This window comes from Coptis chinensis, chromosome 6 (assembly GCF_015680905.1).
Source record: "Coptis chinensis isolate HL-2020 chromosome 6, ASM1568090v1, whole genome shotgun sequence".
Taxonomy (NCBI): domain Eukaryota; kingdom Viridiplantae; phylum Streptophyta; class Magnoliopsida; order Ranunculales; family Ranunculaceae; genus Coptis; species Coptis chinensis.
This window is the reverse complement of record NC_141461.1, coordinates 97,251,193-97,268,471: the sequence shown is the minus strand read 5'-3', so window position 1 is coordinate 97,268,471 and position 17,279 is coordinate 97,251,193. Positions and strand designations below refer to the sequence as shown.

Below are 17,279 nucleotides of genomic sequence, written 5' to 3'. Positions count from 1 at the left end.
AAATTTGGCCGATCCTCTGACAAAACCGCTTCACAAGAGGCAAGTGGTTGAAACATCGAGGGGGATGGGACTTTTGCCTAAGATAGAGGGCGACACTGACGACAACCCCACCTATGTGATTGGAGATCCCATGAAGTAGGTTCAAAGGGAAAAACAAGTCACCAAGTCGCTCTTGTATGCTATCGTCCTTTTTTTAGATGTCCCACCCTATGACGAGATAGTATTTTTTGTATACTTTGTATAATTTGAATTGCAATGAGTAAGGATGAGTTATTTTACTCTTATTGGAATCTATAGTCCATTTTATAATGAGATAGTGTATTTTATCTGCAATGTACACTTGATGGATATCCACCTACGTGAATGTAGAACTGGGTTGGTTCTTATGAGTATTCGGGCAAATATTCTAGAGCATTCATGGAACACAGACAGCGCATGTGCAAGGGCCAAAAAGCGCAACACCGCAGAACATGCATATAATGAAAGAGCAGTGTGGGTGCATGTGATCTATTTTACTATAAGGGAATGTTGGTTCAAAGATTTTTTAATCCACCACTTTCATGTATTATAAGACATGTTACCCTATGACTGGTTCAAGCCCGTAAAGCACAAGTATCTTATGCATTATTTTTTCGATTCTCTCTGGCATTTCATTAACCCATTTCTTTTGTAATATCATATTCCAAAATAGTGGGGGATTATTAATATTTTGAAATAGTGGAGGATTGTTGGATTCTCTTAAGTATTTCTAAATACTAGTGTGTGTGTGTGTGCAAAGTGGAGGAGATGAACAAAGTGTGTTCTCTCCACTTTAGTGCATCATAGATAGTTCCACATTGGTTATCCACCACTAGCAAGTGAAGTATAAGAGACATTCCTCTTCCATAAGGGCGTGCCCTTAGGGTACAAATGCTTTTGTGTTAGGAGGGATGACTCACCCAAAGCCACACACGCGCGCGCCTACCCGCACCGAGTTGGGTTCGGGCTTGGGCTTTGGCTTTGGCTTACTATTGTGGGTAGTGGATTAACCAAAAACCTAAACTTGTTTTTGCTTTTGCTTCAACAACAAGTTTCGGTGTTCATGTATGAGTTGGTCTCTTTCTTACTTATCTGTTTAGGAGACCGACCATGTCCTAGTGCGAGTTGGTTTCTATGACTGGCCTTACCTCTATAAACCATAAAGAAACTCACTTCAACATAACCAAACCTTAACTCATGACCTGCCCTTTTCTTATTTTCTTCTTCCTGTAGCCGCCAGAGAGAGTTATATTGTTGTTCTAGAGAGTAGTTTGTTCTAGTGCAAAGTCAAGCTACTGTACACCATTGAATCCTGTGAGGAAGACGCCACTGCTGACTTTCTGCACCATTGGAAGAGGAGAAATCTTTCCTTAAGGACGCCTCCTAATCTGGCGTTTGGTGGTTCCCTCATTCTTCTTGTCCTTATCTCTTTATTGTTTTCTTTATTCGCATCCAACAAATGGTATCCACCCGAGGGTGACATCATAAAAGTTAATGTTGATGGGGCTTCTTGTGGTAATCCTGGCCCTTCAGGCTATAGTGCGTGCTTTAGAAATTATGAATGTGTGTTCCTAGTGTTTCTTTGCGGGAATATTGGGCATCGGGCAATTTCATAGCCAATGTTTAGCAATTTTAGAGGCGAGTAGAGTATGCTATTAAGAGAAATTGGATGAAGGTTCATCAATGGGTGGAGTCGTATTTGACATCTGAAGGTTAATGCTTTTGGAACTTCAAGTGTACCTTGGTGTATGAAGCGTAGATGGAGATGCATAGAACTCTTAGACTACTTTGCAAATTGACTCCGGTTTGGAGAGAAGCCAATTTCACACAGCAGATCAATTGGCAAAGTACTTTCCGGGTTTGCAAGACAATGATCAAGTTATTTTTATTGTAAAACCCTCATGGATAACCAAATGGGAAGTTCCAGAGCATGTTTATTATAGGTTTTGTTAAGTTCTTATAGTGCTACTTTGGCGCCGTAGACTAAAGTAACTCCTCGTGTACGCTCCCCATCCCCAACCACCTTTCATTAATACAAATTTTTGCTTACTGAGAAAAAAAAAATCATTGGACTTTATCAGTAGAATTGGTTAGCTCAGATTTCAAATAAGTGATGGATCAAGAGTTTAAGTTTGCAAAACACGGTTATGTTGTTAACCTTTAACAATATATGAATGACGATTAAAAAACAAGAGTAATAATCAAGTGTATAATAGCAACTAACAAGGAAGAAGAAAATTTGTAATAAACTGACCTTATATATAATATAATTGATCGAGTGATGTTAAGTTGAGTACTAGTTCAAGATCGACCAAGCTAAGCAGACCACCACAAAGAAGTTATGGAAAACTCTCTCTGCTGTTTGTGATGAAATGAAAAAAAACCAATAACTGTGTTTCTTTTACAGTCAATAATGAGCCAACTCTGTTTCTTCACACTAGAGAAAAGAGAGTAGTTTGCTTAGCTTGCACGCAGCATGATGTTCTTCCAAGTCAAAAAAGGTTTACTACCAAAGCTTTGTCCCATATTCCCTTACCACTAACTAAAGCTAAACACACTTCCCTTTCAGCTACTTCTTTATCAGGAGAATATAAGCTACCCCAAAGGTTGATTAGTTTTTCGGTTTCTTCCATTTTGCAAAATATTTGACTTAGCTGTGATTGTTATTTGCATTTTGTTAGTTAAAATAGTTAAGAGAACTTTGTTTTCTGATCATGTTGAACGATTTATTTCCAGGGGATGCCAAGTCTTGTGGAAGGGAGTGTAATTAATAGCGAGGGTAGGATTCAAGGTGGGATAGCGATAGCTAGAACCAATTTATACACTCTTTGATTCCTTTTGCCTCACAACTTTGCACAGAAAATCGTTTTTTGTGCTTCCAACTAAATCAGTCGAGTTCATACATATTTCTATTTTCTAGCTAGCCTTTCCAACTAAACAACACGACTTTTGTCTATAAGATGGATCAATCACGGGCCATTGTTGTTTGCATCTCCTCTATGACTCACTTGACCATAACCTTTCACAGTTGGAGCACCTAGAATGTCTTGGCAGGAATAACTTGGTGACAGAACTGATCCAAAAATTTCTGCTTTTATGTAGTAGGAGAGGGAATATTGTTCTGGAGTCTGGACTACAAACTACACCAGAAAAGTTTAAAGAACACTATTGTTGTTTCAGTTTTAACTAACAGGAAGTGAGGAAGATAAGCAGCAGCAGTTCAATTACATTTTAAAGTGCCAAACATTCAGATTTTGCTTCTTATGGCCATGATTACTAGCTTCGGACTTTAACAGCTGGATGTATAATATGCACAAATTGTTGAATACTACTAAGAGAAGTAACGAGTATTTTCTGGGTGTTTTTTTCATGAAGAATTTAGAAAATAGCTACTCAAAATCTAATCCAATCTAAAAAAAAAAGGATAGAGATAAGGTGAGTTGCATATTAGGACTATTGAAATTTGAGGCTATAATCTATATCAGTTTGAGATCTAGAAAATACATATTATGTATAAAAATGAATATAAAAAGATTGATAATCATACATTACTTTCAATGCATTTGTAAAGATTGAAATTTAAGAATATGTAGTTAGTACAATAATATAAATACTGATTCTAATCACGAAAGAATGAAATAAGATCCAGTAGAAACGCATTTTACACTCGATCCAGAAGCTAGCTAGTTGATTATCAAAGATGACTCGTGGCCGATACCATCACAGTGTTGGCAAAATCCAAATAGGGGGTGGAAAGATCGTCTTGCACCCTATGGCAGCGTAATGTGGTTCATACTCAATGCTCCCGTATTCTATGTTGAAGACACCAATGTCACGAGGTGCATCCGGATCTGTAGCATATCCTGCAAGGTAATCGTCTGTAAAGTAAATAGAATTCGGCTTACATCCAGGGAAGTCTGCAGCCAACAGAGAAATGGATGAATTTTCACCTAAGAACAACATTCGCCCACATAGGCTCTTCATCTCAGTCCACTTCGCTGCATCTGGGTCGAGCTTGAAGACTATAAAACCTGTTGTGTAGTAAATCGGCCCTTCATCCTCCGTTGTCCTGATGACTTGCAGAAAATCTCCCACTCCACGATATACCTCGTTCTGAGGGCTAGTACACTCGTTGGGGGCGGCTTTGCAAGTTTCCACACAGTGGGATGAGGACCATCAACGTCACAACAAAAACCATCTCCATAGTAGTTCACACAATAAAATTTGTCTTTCTTATATATAACATCTTCGAACAAGTCGTAGTTTGTTACAGAAGTCCATTCTTTGTTACCAGGCTTGAAGAATGCCAATTTGTAAAGTCCACCATGAATTGCCATAACTACATGGAGTCGCAAGCCGGATTCGCAGACAGAAGCACCTTTTTAAGGTAATAGTCATTGGAAATTGCATCACCCGGAGCAAGTTCAAATGTCGTTAAAGGAGGAAGCTCAATCACATTATCAACAGACAAGAATGGATTTATTAGATGAACGGCTGACATGTTGTGAACAGTTACCAGCCATCCCTCGCTGGAACTACTGCAGCACTTGTCTATAAAGGGTGACGGGATAGTTGTGTATTTTTTTGTCACGGATGCTGTAGAAACAACGGTTAGGAATCATGAGCATCGGGAGTTGGCAAGGCGAGTGGCAGCGATGCCAATGTTTGTTGTGAGTATACACACATTGCCACGAACGACAAACTGCACCAAACCGGATATAATCCTCGACGTTCACCAATCTATCTGTAATGACAAGTAGAACATGGTCTGGAAGGTCCAACCAGTCCACCTCTCTTTTCTTCTCTTTGAAATCATAAGAAAAATCAACTACATAACTTTTTGTGATTTGGAGCAGGAAATTATAATAAAGGATCAGTAACTTCATCACGATGTGTAGATATTCAAACCAATTAAATGCCATTGTTCTTCTACTAAGTACCTTCAAAATCAATGCAATTATACAGTCCTTGGACTTTCCATAACCTTGTTCTTTTTTTCAGTTTCCATATCACGCCATGACCTCTATATGATTTTCTAAATTGGTGACTTCTAAATTCATCTCATATCTTATTTAAGTAGCAATTAATTTTGCAAATTATAGGATGGGAAAAAAATGGGCCAGTACAAAAAATACATATGGATTGAACTTGTTAGAAATAACCTTTAGAAGTTAAATATAGCACCCTGTTCATATGGATTGAGGCAAGGATGATTGATTCACTACAATGACTAATCTGCAACATTTTTGTTTTTGGATTTCTCTTTGATGGAAATTTGTTTCTCCTTTTAGCTAGTATAGCCACTCTGAAGGCCTTGAAACTGAAAGATTCGTTATGCTGCAATCTATGTTCATTGTCACAATTGTACTTCTCCAGTGAGGTATCTGTAGATTGCTTACATCCTGAAAATGTCTCGTCCAATAGCTAGCTAGAGCTATACATTTTATTTTTTTATTTTATTTTATGTTTTGTGTTTGGAACAACATGACCAGTTTTTGGTTTTTGTAAAGCCAGAGTAAAACAATTACAAGTTAGACTTCTTAGCTCATAAACATAAAGTAACATTGACTATTTAACTGTAAGTCCCTAATGGTTAAATATCATGCACGTTAGTTCAGTTACTGAATCATTTAAATTTGGAATAATCAAATGATCGTTGGGAAGAAAGAAATACGAGGAAACTGTTTTGTATGTACTGACGAGATTAACAAAAGGTGAGTGGCTTTTGAGGGGAGCATGTGGGTTTTGTGGTGAAGTCTGACAACTTCGAATTTAAGTTGAATGGTTGCGGGTAATAGTGGAATGTATTGCAAAAGATCTTGATTCAGAGATTTTGTTCAGAATAGAAATTCCTTGGCTAACGAGAAATTCAAGGTGGCCATAGAGAAAGTGTTTGAGCCTTTGAGGTGCTGGGAGGCTTGGGGATTTCAAGATATAGTCACCACATCCACTTTATCCAATGCTAAAATTTTCTGAGGGGTTTACCTGTCTCCTTTTATTTCTTAATACCGTGACGTTGATCCATTGCCTTGCTGTATAAATTAGATAAACTGATGATGGGGCCTCATCCATTACCAGGTAGAAACATAGAAATGAGAAGAAATTACAAACCTGTAGGTGAATAAAACAATATTGGGAGCTACTATGCAAGGAGTAAACTCGTGGAGTCGATACATTCAAAATCAAAGGCAGTTTAAAGTATAAATCATTTCAACGACCATTGAGAAGCAGAAAAGGTGGTGATGTTGTATACAAACGCTTACTTTGGATGGACAAGCACCGCTACTGCATAGTGGCTAGTTGACATCCCTAATCCTATATTCCTTTATTTTTGTTGTCATTGTCATGGCTCGATTTATAAGGTGTGTTATATCGTTTCACATTGCAATCTTGTTGTTTGCAGATATGTTGGTACTTTACCGACTCTTGGGAGCAGTTCAGGATCAAGGGATCAGTTGGCATAATTGATGGATCGGTCCCTGATCCAGTAAAGCTTCAGGTAAGAATCGCTAAACTATGCTTATCTTGCTTCTGCTCTGAAGCATCTTCCTTTTTTATATTTCGTCCAATATGTTAGCAGTGGCTAGGATTTATCGGGTTAAAATAATAACTGAGGCTTTGACATCTGTCTTCCATTTTTTACATGTTACCAGTAGCTTACTAACATCAGCAACAAGCTACTTTAGTTTGGATGGTTTCTGCTAGCTTTCGCATATAGTTTGTGCTACCATCTAAATTCCAAACATCACTAGCGCAATAGGAAACATCTCCACAGCTATAAGACTTTTGCCATACACTAAAGATGAGTCACCTTTTAAGACAGAAAAATAGTCCCCTATAATAAGCAACTACTAAACTATATTTCCTTAAGTGCTTGAGAAGCATCATCAAAATCTTAGTCAATAACTAATTCTGGCTGGCATCTGCAGTGATCAACAGATAGAACCCAACCTCTATACAGCAATGACATAAGCAACACGAGTCAACACTTTAAACCGATTAAATAAACCTCTTCTAGTACATTTGGCATCATAAATTTGTGAATTGCAGCTGAGTATAACAGCAGGCGTCACCAAAAATAACAGACATCAATAGTTCGGCTGGCACAATTAGCATGCTGCACAGTCACTTTGGAGTGATACATGTTCTTATTTAGATGATGTTTCACTTTGACTGTGAAAGCATACTGCAAATTGTCTGGTAGATCCATTTATTGTTTGACATAGAAAATTGTCTGGTAGATCTATACTATGAGAACAAGAAACAGTAACAAGTCCTGTTTCGCAGAATATGTACTCCACAAGCGTCAGTACCCTATGGTTTATCATTCTTGGAACATGTCACCCTTTTTCAATTTTCAATCACCATTAAATTAACATTTCCGATTTTGGTTGCAGGTTTGTGTCCAATAAGTGGTTTGGAGCACTTGTTTTTAGTGGGATCTTGTTTGGAAAACTCGCATCGTAAAGAAGGGGACTAATGTTATATGTCAATGCGTGAATCTCCTTGAATAATGACTCCAGGTCTTAGTTCTTCGAATCTCAACATTTCCAATCCTTCCCTTTTTGGAGTTGAGTGTGATCCTTTTGACTACCTGTCAATTTTAATGCTGGGGGCTGGGGATATGTTTTTACATGTTGAATTCACGAATCCACATACCTCATCAATTCTATTAGTATCTGAAAGGAGGAGAATTTTGTGGAAGAGATTTCTAGTCCAGAAGAATGAGAGAAGATAATACCATTAGCAAGCTCAGATGTCCAAACGAGCCATATCAGGAATAAGTGTAATTTGAAGAGAAGTGCACAGAAGAGAATAGAGGGTGACAATTGGGCCCCTATAAAAGCTCAAAGTTGCTAAGAGAGGTGGCACAGAAGAGAATAGAGGGTGAAGATGGAAATGAGGAGTGAAGAAGCAGAAGAAACCATGCAACAGCAGCAGGTTCAGGTGCCACCAGTGTTGGAAGAGAAGAAGAAGAAAAGAGTGATGGTGGCACTTGATGAGCATGAAGGGAGTTTTTATGCACTGAAGTGGGATCTTAATAACTTGTTTACTACTTGTGATCATGGTCTTGGTGTTGATCAACAAGATGTTGGGATTATGATTATTGTTCATGTCCAACTACCTTTCCAACACTACATCTATCCTGGCCCTGCTGGACCTGGTTTGCTTGTTTGCTTTGCTAGCTTTTCTCTTATGCAACTTACATTTTTCCACAGTATAGTAGTATACACACACTTTCTCAGATAAATATAATTAAAAATAAAATAAAATAAATGCTAGAAGAAGAGCATCATATTTAAGACTATAATTTGCTGGTGTAGTTACTTTAACCATGGATCTCACAATCGGTTAGAATTGTTTAATTAAATCCTGTTAAGGTTTGTGTTTACCTACTAGAAAGATTATTTCTAGTGAAGGTTTTGACTGCTCCTGAGATTATAATGCTATACTTGACATGACCCCTTAAATTGTTAGTTTGATACTTGACATAAACTCGACGACAGAATTAGGGGGGTGGATTTTGGTGGATACGGTCTCCGCAGATGGAGATCATCATCCTCGGAAAAAATTAGCTCATTATTCGATTATATATTGAAAAAATCATTACCGTCCAACAACTTGAACACATACTTCTGGTAGGGTTAGATATATCAAAATGTTTACAGTGATCTCCACTGTGAAAGTGTGGAGATTATATCCATCAATAGCCAAGAGGTCCTGTTTTGGAGTTTCAGAGGAGGTGGTAGGTCAGATTCAAACATTTGGAAGGTTGAATCTACTGTAGGGCAAGTCAAACAATCCAAGTCCCTTAATTATACGATGAAGTTGGAATATGGTTGCAAGCATATTATATGATTTTTTTTTTTTTTTGATGAACAAATTGTATGAATTTGACTGTGAAAATATGAACGTTAAGTGAATATGGACGGCGAAAATATGTTGTTCATTTTATTTTAGTTTTTGGACGTAACTGTGAAAATCATTTTACTGTAAGTAGAAGCTCAAGTTTCAAGCACTTGTTTTAACACAAGGGGAAAAGTGCATCTCTTTGTAAATTGGTAATATGGAACTCATAAGTCTCATAAATGAGTAATTTCTCTCTTTGGAACATCTTGGTTTTTCTTATTTCCTGTGGAAATTAAGATTGTTACAAGATTTCCATATCCTTACTTGTTAGTGTTTTCATTCAGCTGTTTATGGAAATACTTCGGTTATGGAATCTGTAAAGAAAGCTCAAGAACATAATTCAGCCATACTGCTCTCCTGTGCTGTACAAATCTGCGAGGAAAAGCCAGTAAGTGCTAAACTCGTTATGGTTATTATTGTAGAAGTACAAGTAACTTATGGCGTATTGCATAGCATGATATAGCAGGACATTATCATTTAGCTGTCTTTTCTTGCAATATACCACGTCTTACATTTTCAGCATTCTTAGGGATGATTGGATGAGGAAATTAAATGATATCAGGTCATCATTGATCTTGTGCGTGAACGGACTATTATTGTGAGTTCTAATTGTTTTGTTTTCTTGAATCCTGTGCAGACCAAAGTTGAAACTGTTGTTCTTGATGGAGACCCAAAGGAGATGATTTGTCAGGCGGCAGAGCAGACTCATCCTGACATACTTGTCGTAGGGAGTCGTGGTCTTAGCAAACTCAAGAGGTACAATTCGGAATTTAAATGATTTTTGTTGTCATCATTAGGTTTTTTAACTTCATATCCCCTTAGGTTCATCTGGAGGAGGTATGAATTAAACTCTTCACAAAATAATTTGCTTCACCTAATTCTTCTTAAATGCAAGTGGTAGAACTTATGGACAAACCGTGTTCTTGTCTACTGAAGGTAGTGAGTAAGAGGGCCAGTCCTGCTCTGTTTCCGTCCCCTATGCTTGTATGGAGACTAAAAATAGCTTATTATCCGGATTACTGTAATATATGCAACAATCTGAGTTCCACACAAGACTAGTCCTGGCAAGTAAGGGATAAAGTTTTGGGACAGAGAAATCGATCAGGTCGAATAATCCGCTCCAGTTCCCTTGACTAGTAAGGCCTGAGCTAAGCCTTGGCTAAACCTTGAGGAATTGAAAGACTAATAAATTGCATTTGATTTGTGGTAAACAATGATTGTTGGCCCTTTACGTATATATAGCTTAATGGCATTCCTTTTGAGTTGTTGTAACGATTTAAGCATTTTGTTCCTTGATCTCCTTCTAACCTTCTTCATTACTGGATTTGTGACTAGTACTTGAATGACAATTTCTTTTCTTTTTTTTCGATAATCAAATTACAATTTCTTTATGTGGTAAAACACCTTCATCTGTTAATGGTTTGTCCTTTGCTTGCAGAACATTTCTTGGAAGCGTCAGTGACTACTGTGCACATCATGTAAAATGCCCCATCCTCATTGTAAAACCACCAAAATGAGCAGCGGAGTCTGGGTAGTATCTAAACGATCTTTTGAAATTAAACCGGGAAAAATTGCAAAAAAATACCACGTCGATCCGCTATATTTCATGCCGAGTGGAATTTTGATTGAAATTTTAGAAGGAAATTAAATAGATCAGTCACCAATTCACAAATTCGATGAGAATATATTCATCGTTTTGGCAGTAGGCAGACTGCCACAAGTATTAGTTAGGGGGGTATGAACCAGCTTCTCTTCAGTAGAGTTGTAAATTTAAGGGATGCCAAGTAGTCCGCAGCTTCATTCGTTATGACTCCAGAAACACTATATTTATTATTCCCTAATCACGTTTCAGATTAAAAGTTTGTATCTTACCTTCCACGACCTCACGAACGTCTACTTCTGCCCCAACAATCAAAGTATCATCCACAAGAAACCCTCTACTAGGGTCACACAGATTATTGAGAGGCATGAATGATGTGAATCCCCAATCACTCTCTCGTAGATTAAATGTGTGTTGTGTGTCTGTATGAAGATTAAGGACTCAATTTGTTAAGGACAAGGTAATGTTACTGCAGATGAAAATAAGTTGTGACTACAACTACTTTGCAGTCTGTAATGGCTATTGAAAAAACGGCGGCAGTACTAACAAATATTCATTCACCAATTACATAATTATAGAAGGGTAAATATACCCGTACAGAGTTTTTCGGAAGAAAGAGATGCAGAGCAGGGGGGAAATTTCAAACCGTTTTGCACAGTGTATTTACTGTATACTTGATTAACCACTGACAAATTGAACTGGGCATTTCTACTCCAACCACAAGGCAAATCAGGTGCATGTGCTACTTCTAAGTACATTGACAAATAATCTACATTGTTCCCCTTAGGATAAATCAACAGTCGCCTATCAAAAACACACAATGGTCAGAGACTAAAACACATAATGCTTCTTCATGTTCAACCTAGAGAAGTTTCTAATAGTTCAAGTGAATTTCGATGATGGAAGATCAACAGCAGGATGATTCTAACATAGTACCACAGCACTCTTGACCTATCAGTAATCAACAATCAACAATCAACAGCAAATCAAAACATTGAAAATGCATCTCGACAATTAACGTGTCATTCAAAAGAAACCCTTTCCCAGGGTCCCTTGGCTCCCCGAGACACACAAATGACTTGTATCCCCAATCATATTTTTGTGCATTAAATTTGTTGATTTTGTATATTCTTGAACAAAATTTTCATCGCATTTCAATAATTTAATCACAGGATTAACATTCAACAGCAAAGACTAGAGCAGTTGCAACTTGAGTCTATGAATACAACAAAATCGAACTTGATAATGGGGTGATATGATATGAAGTGCTTTCATCAGGGAACAATGCTCTCTACAAAGGGTTGAATGACGTAACAATTTTTCGGGTTAATCTCCAAAGATCTTAGTTGCTGCAGCTGGACATCGTAAACATGGTACCCATTTCCAACCTTTAAGATCAAGATTCTGCCATTTTCAAGAGTTGCAGAGTTGCTACAACATAAATTTTTTAGTGGAAAAATACCTGCAGGCAATACCAGTAGAATTAATGAATGTGATTCCAGTTGACAGAGTATATAAACCTTGACTCCTTTTCGTACGACGCAGTTGGAGGCTTGGAGCAGCTGACCAGTTACAGGATTACAAACGCACATTTTCCTCCATTTGGCAGAGGGTCTAGTAGTACTAAACCATTACAACTACTAATCACAAACTTTATGGTGTTATGATCAATACATAAATCCTTCACAGTAACCTCTTCATTCTTAATTTGTTTAATCTTAGGATCATAGATTCTTCGGAAATGCGATCAAACTAAGATTAGATTGACAACAGTGAAAATGAGCGTTAATGAAAGATGAGCTGCTAATTAACTCAGTTTGCATTCATATCTCAAAGGCTCAAACCGATTAAGTTCACGCCCATGAAGTCTTGTAAATATGTTAAAGAAGAAATCTTCCCCATGATATGGCACAACCAACCAAATTGTTATTCTTGCCGCAGGTACACAAATCTTCCCACTTATCTGGCACAACCAAATCACTTTTCTTCTCGTTGAAGATGTTCAAATCTTCAAGATTATTCTGATTTTCCATCATCAATTCCTCTTCTATTTAGTTTTGTAGGTTTGTGGGAGGCATTGTAGTTTTGGATTTGATACAACAAGCGAAAGTGGAATGAAACTTGAATGGAAGAACATCAATAACTCTAGCCAGTTCCAAAATTTACAATCTAATCTCTACAAAAGCTAAAATCTATTATCTCCAAAAGAAAACAATCAAACTCAACTACCACGGAAAAAAGAGGGTGCTAATTGTAAGGCCCTTAGCGTTTACATAAATAAATATAAGAGGATTGCTAATTCTAATTGGAATTCGAAAGGGAAACAACCAGGGAATTCTATATAGCTTTCGTTTGGTTACATTCCTAATTGGTTTAGGAAACTGGCCAGGGAATGAAGGGCGTACGTGCAGAAAATCTTTGAAGTGTGGTATTGGTTACCGGTTGGGAAATCCTACTTACAAAACTGTCAATGAGGCAATGAAGAGCACACTGCCACCTTGGCCCTCGTTCAAGCATTAGGGGGCAAACACTCTTATCCTTGCTGAAATAGTGAAATCCCCAACTACACCCTCAACCTCGACAAGGAGATCTGAATCTGCTTCCGCCATAGTTGGGAACTCCGTCTTATACTCTTATCCAATGATTTTCCATTACTCAAAACTTGCACCTTAAACTTTTCATGGATTGCATGCCCCACACCAGGTTCGTTTACCAACAAGTCTTACACTTTTTTGCTTCTTGTTCCACGGATCCAAGCTGTTGCAGTCCGACTATATCAACTTTGATGTCCTCCAATCTTCCAGAGTCTTTGTGATCCAAGGCACCACCTTTAATTGTCTGAGATGATAATAACTGTGCAGCCATTTGATGCATATTTGTCCTTCCATCGCCTTTTGAATCTGCGTCAGTAAATGTCTGTAGCAAGACAACAATGAGAATATATAACAAACAGATATAAGGTAAGTGTACAATTCCAGAGAGAGCAGATGACCTTATCCACGATTGTTTCGACAACATCTTCAGTGAGGGCCAGATCAGACTCGATCAAAAGAGCCAACACCATCTCCTTTAACTGAAACATACAACAAAAGTTACATACAAACTGGTTTAAGAATCAGATTCTTACACATTGAAATGTTGTATGCCTTGTATAATTTGGTCTGAACGTCTGATGTAGTGATGTCTTCTTATATTCAGTCATGTGGTATGCCCTTTGTGACTCATTATGAATGACCCTTTGTTGCACATACAAAATTGAAAAGTATTGGTCGAAGACTTCTCATCATTTCATTATAAGTTGAGACATTTGTTCAATCACGGACTTTTCTAAGCATATAAATTTGGTCTTGAACACCCGAAATGAAATGCTTAAAATTTTCAATTGATTATTTACAAATCAGTCAGAATTATACTGTATGGCTCCCCAAAGTCAGTGGGATCAAAACTGTGTTAAACATAGTCGATAACATGATATGATATTTACTAGATATTAAGATCACATATTCCCATCTCTAAATCCATATCTGATATCTCTAGTTCAATATTCTGCATGATAACATGTGTCTTGTGTACTATAACATGCTTCTTGATAAGTCAAGCACATACATACAGAATAAATGGAGAGAACCTGAATGATATATATACTAAATCACCTCCTCACGTTCAATTAAGCCGGTCTGCGTTAGATCATATGGTGAAAAAGCAACTACACAAAAAGATTTACCAAAGTGTGATCAGCAAAGTAAAGGATCTGATTGGAAAGGTGGGGAGTTTTTGAGTAACCGATTACCCGGTAGAATCTAGTACGTTAATATGAGATCATGAATATAAGTGTAAGTAATGAGAATCAATTCTTACATGCAACTTTCACCTCCAGTGGAGCGTTGGGATGAAAGATGCCCAATGACCTAATAAATTCCCCGGATTCAATAACACCATTGCGCTTCACATCAAACAAATCCAAAACCTGTAATTTAAAACTTAAAACTTAAAACAACGACAGATATACAAAAAGGGGATCGAAAGTTAAAGACCTGATTCACGGTGTACATGGAAAATATAGGTCAAACACTTGTTCATTGAACCGCTCGGGTATAATAAATTTTCATAATTACTTCTTGTCAGTGGTAATCTATCTCTAAGAGTTAAAAGGGAACTAGCAAAGCCCATCAAGTAAACATGGCAAAGAACTTCACCATTAGTAAACCTATAGCCATTGATTCATTAGTTGAACAACAAATTATTTAAAAATCTTTAAAAACTCCATACTAGTGAGGAACATAAGATGCATTAGTTGTATAATGAGTACAAGAATATATAGATGTCCTTCCTACCCGGTTTCTTGTATTGATCTTCTGTCTAATAAAATGAATCTGCTTATTACGAAATGGCGAACTTCATGTTTTCTTTTCCCCCTTTTTGGTAAGTGAACAACAAAAACACATGTATACAGGACTTGCTACTGATCAAACCACAAAAATATATCTAATCTATCTCTGTACGTACGTCCACATTCGTACCCTGGCTAACGAACTCATTAGGGACTTAGTCTTTATAGTAAGTCTAAGTGACCGATCCTCGGCTACCTGGACGGCTCACATGTCCACTTAGCCACTTGGATGGCTCATATGTCCACTTAGCCACCTGGACGGCTCACAGTTTTAGTTAGCTACTTGGACGGCTCACGTATGAAGTAGACATCGGGACGGCCCTGTCAGTCACCTGAGCCGGTCACATGTTCAGTTAACCAATCCTATCTAGTAAGAGTCCTTGTGCTGTCAGGACTCTTATTTTCTGTTTCTATAAATATGACTCTCCACTTAACAAAGAACTACGTTTTTTAGAGACTTGATTCGGATACATATTCGGATCGTAGAGCAGCCATTAAGGCACAGTCTCATTAGTTATACAACATCTCCCTTGCAGATTCAATAGTGTGTATGCGGGTGAATTCATACCCAAACATAATTGGCGCCGTCTGCGGTTCTTGTTAACGTTCTCTCTTCCACGTATCTCTCTCAATCTTTGTTAATGGCTACTATAACAAGATCTCTAGCAAACAAGCGGGCAAGAGCACAACCATCGAGGGAAACAATCAACAAAATCTTTGAAGTTAGGTTATCGATCAAGTTGCATCAAACCAACAAGCTCCACCTTTGTTGCTTCGGTACCAAGGCAGTAAGCAGATCTAAATTTCCAAGGTCACAGGGCTCGATATCTTCTCCTCCTAATGATACTAATTTGCGGATCACGGTCTGCAGATCCGGATCCGGATCTGGATGAAAATATGGTTGAAGATCCAAATGATAACGACACAGGTGATGAAGAAATGACTCAAGAAGCTCTGCGTAACAAACTTAGAAGGGAAAAGGAGCATAATGCGGACTTGCAGAAGCAAATAGATGAAGGGAAGCAAGTACAGATAGACAACAATGATACTGCTTCATCTATTCCATCAAGAATCCCAAGATCGGGAGAAAACAGCAGTGTATTCCACCGATTGCAAAGCAATAGCGAAAGATTTCGAACCACTGATGATGTCCCTGAAAATCGTCCAAATCAATCCAGGCCACGACATATTTCAACCAGTTTATTAAGGCGATTGAGGACTCCTGATGTCAACGGTCGTAATAGCAGGCGTGATAGACAACATCACAGGTCACATACTAGTCGTCGCATCTCCCCAAGTGAGTCCCGATTCACACCGAACAAGCCACCCAGCCATACTACGAAGTAATACAAACCTCGTAAGCGGGATAGCGGCACATTCACGGGTCGGATCGGAGGATACCACCCAACATTAGAACTCACTTGGGGCATTCGAAATGTGACCTCGAGGCAAGATCTGAATCCGCGACCTAAGACTTCGACTTGAGCGAAAGGAATCGGTGTAGAAGACAAACCGGAAGAATCGACATAGAGATAACACTCATCATATAGATTACTCTCCGGTGCCCGAGACATTTCAAACTTCCGTCATAGGTCTCTACTGATCCGAGCACCCAAGGTTTCCGGATATGGGCAACAACCGGGGCAGACGATATGACACAAGGTCAAGAAAGTTCAACCACAAGTCGTCCGTCGCCAAACAAATGAAGGAATAACATATCTTGGCGGCGCCAATTAAAGACATCGTTAAAAAGGCAATGAATAATACTGATCTAAAAGAAAAACATTGGAAAGACTTAGCGGTAAATGAAGACATCGTTGGACGTTTTTCCTGGCGTATACAAAATGCAGAACATCAGGAAGGTTTCAAACAGCCAGAATTGCCTAAGTACGATGAAACAGAAGGCGATCCAAACAACCATGTTATGGAGTTCAAAAGCAGGCTAGTTCTTTGGCGTAAGGATGACGCTCTCTTATGCAAACTTTTTCCGGCAACCCTAAAAGGGGAAGCTTTGCGATGGCTATCGGAAGTTCCAGCTAGATCTATCGAATCTTTCCAGGAGTTAGCAGATCAGTTCACGGATCGATTTCAACATAATTGGACTCGGCCCAAAGATGTCAATATCTTGCTAAACACAAAACAACAGAAAGATGAAACACTTGCAAAATTCGTTGTCCGATTTAGCCAAATCCAAAGCGAGGGTCACGGATGTGCGGCAATGATGATCATTCATGCATTCAAAGAAGCTCTCCGTTTTGATACTAACGGAATATATAACTCACTTGGTAAGAGATCCTCCCCGGACGAAATCGACTTGTTCACCGCGAACGCCTTCTGATTCATCAATGTTGAAATAGATCG

At 38.3% G+C, this 17,279-nt stretch overlaps 3 protein-coding genes and 1 long non-coding RNA gene across 5 annotated transcripts in view; 1 reads left to right on the top strand and 3 right to left on the bottom strand.

Moving 5' to 3' along the window:
* LOC147495882 (disease resistance protein At4g27190-like) overlaps positions 1–15,019 on the bottom strand; it is a 106,730-nt gene extending 91,711 nt beyond the window's left edge. The window contains exon 1 of the transcript XR_015197836.1: positions 14,387–15,019. The gene's annotated coding sequence lies outside the window, so the exon portion shown is untranslated. The remainder of the gene's footprint in view (positions 1–14,386) is intronic.
* The window catches only part of LOC147495880 (putative protein phosphatase 2C 5), a 60,390-nt gene that overhangs the window by 26,771 nt on the left and 16,340 nt on the right, over positions 1–17,279 (bottom strand). The window contains exon 1 of one of the 2 annotated variants that reach the window (XR_015197838.1): positions 2,273–2,402. The exons of the other annotated variant lie outside the window; for it this stretch is intronic. The gene's annotated coding sequence lies outside the window, so the exon portion shown is untranslated. Of the gene's footprint in view, positions 1–2,272; positions 2,403–17,279 lie in introns of those variants that run through there. 2 annotated transcript variants of the gene reach the window in all.
* On the bottom strand, positions 3,448–4,578 carry LOC147495884 (uncharacterized). The gene is made up of 2 exons (XR_015199320.1): positions 3,969–4,578; positions 3,448–3,881 (listed from the first exon to the last, which is right to left on the bottom strand). It is a non-coding gene; the product is annotated as an uncharacterized LOC147495884 (long non-coding RNA).
* LOC147495883 (universal stress protein A-like protein) lies at positions 5,312–10,530 on the top strand. The gene is made up of 6 exons (XM_086564640.1): positions 5,312–5,398; positions 6,422–6,517; positions 7,416–8,182; positions 9,213–9,316; positions 9,566–9,684; positions 10,367–10,530. Exons 3-6 carry the CDS (start codon positions 7,912–7,914, stop codon positions 10,443–10,445), a joined length of 573 nt encoding a protein of 190 aa, XP_086420766.1. The 5' UTR covers positions 5,312–5,398; positions 6,422–6,517; positions 7,416–7,911; the 3' UTR covers positions 10,446–10,530.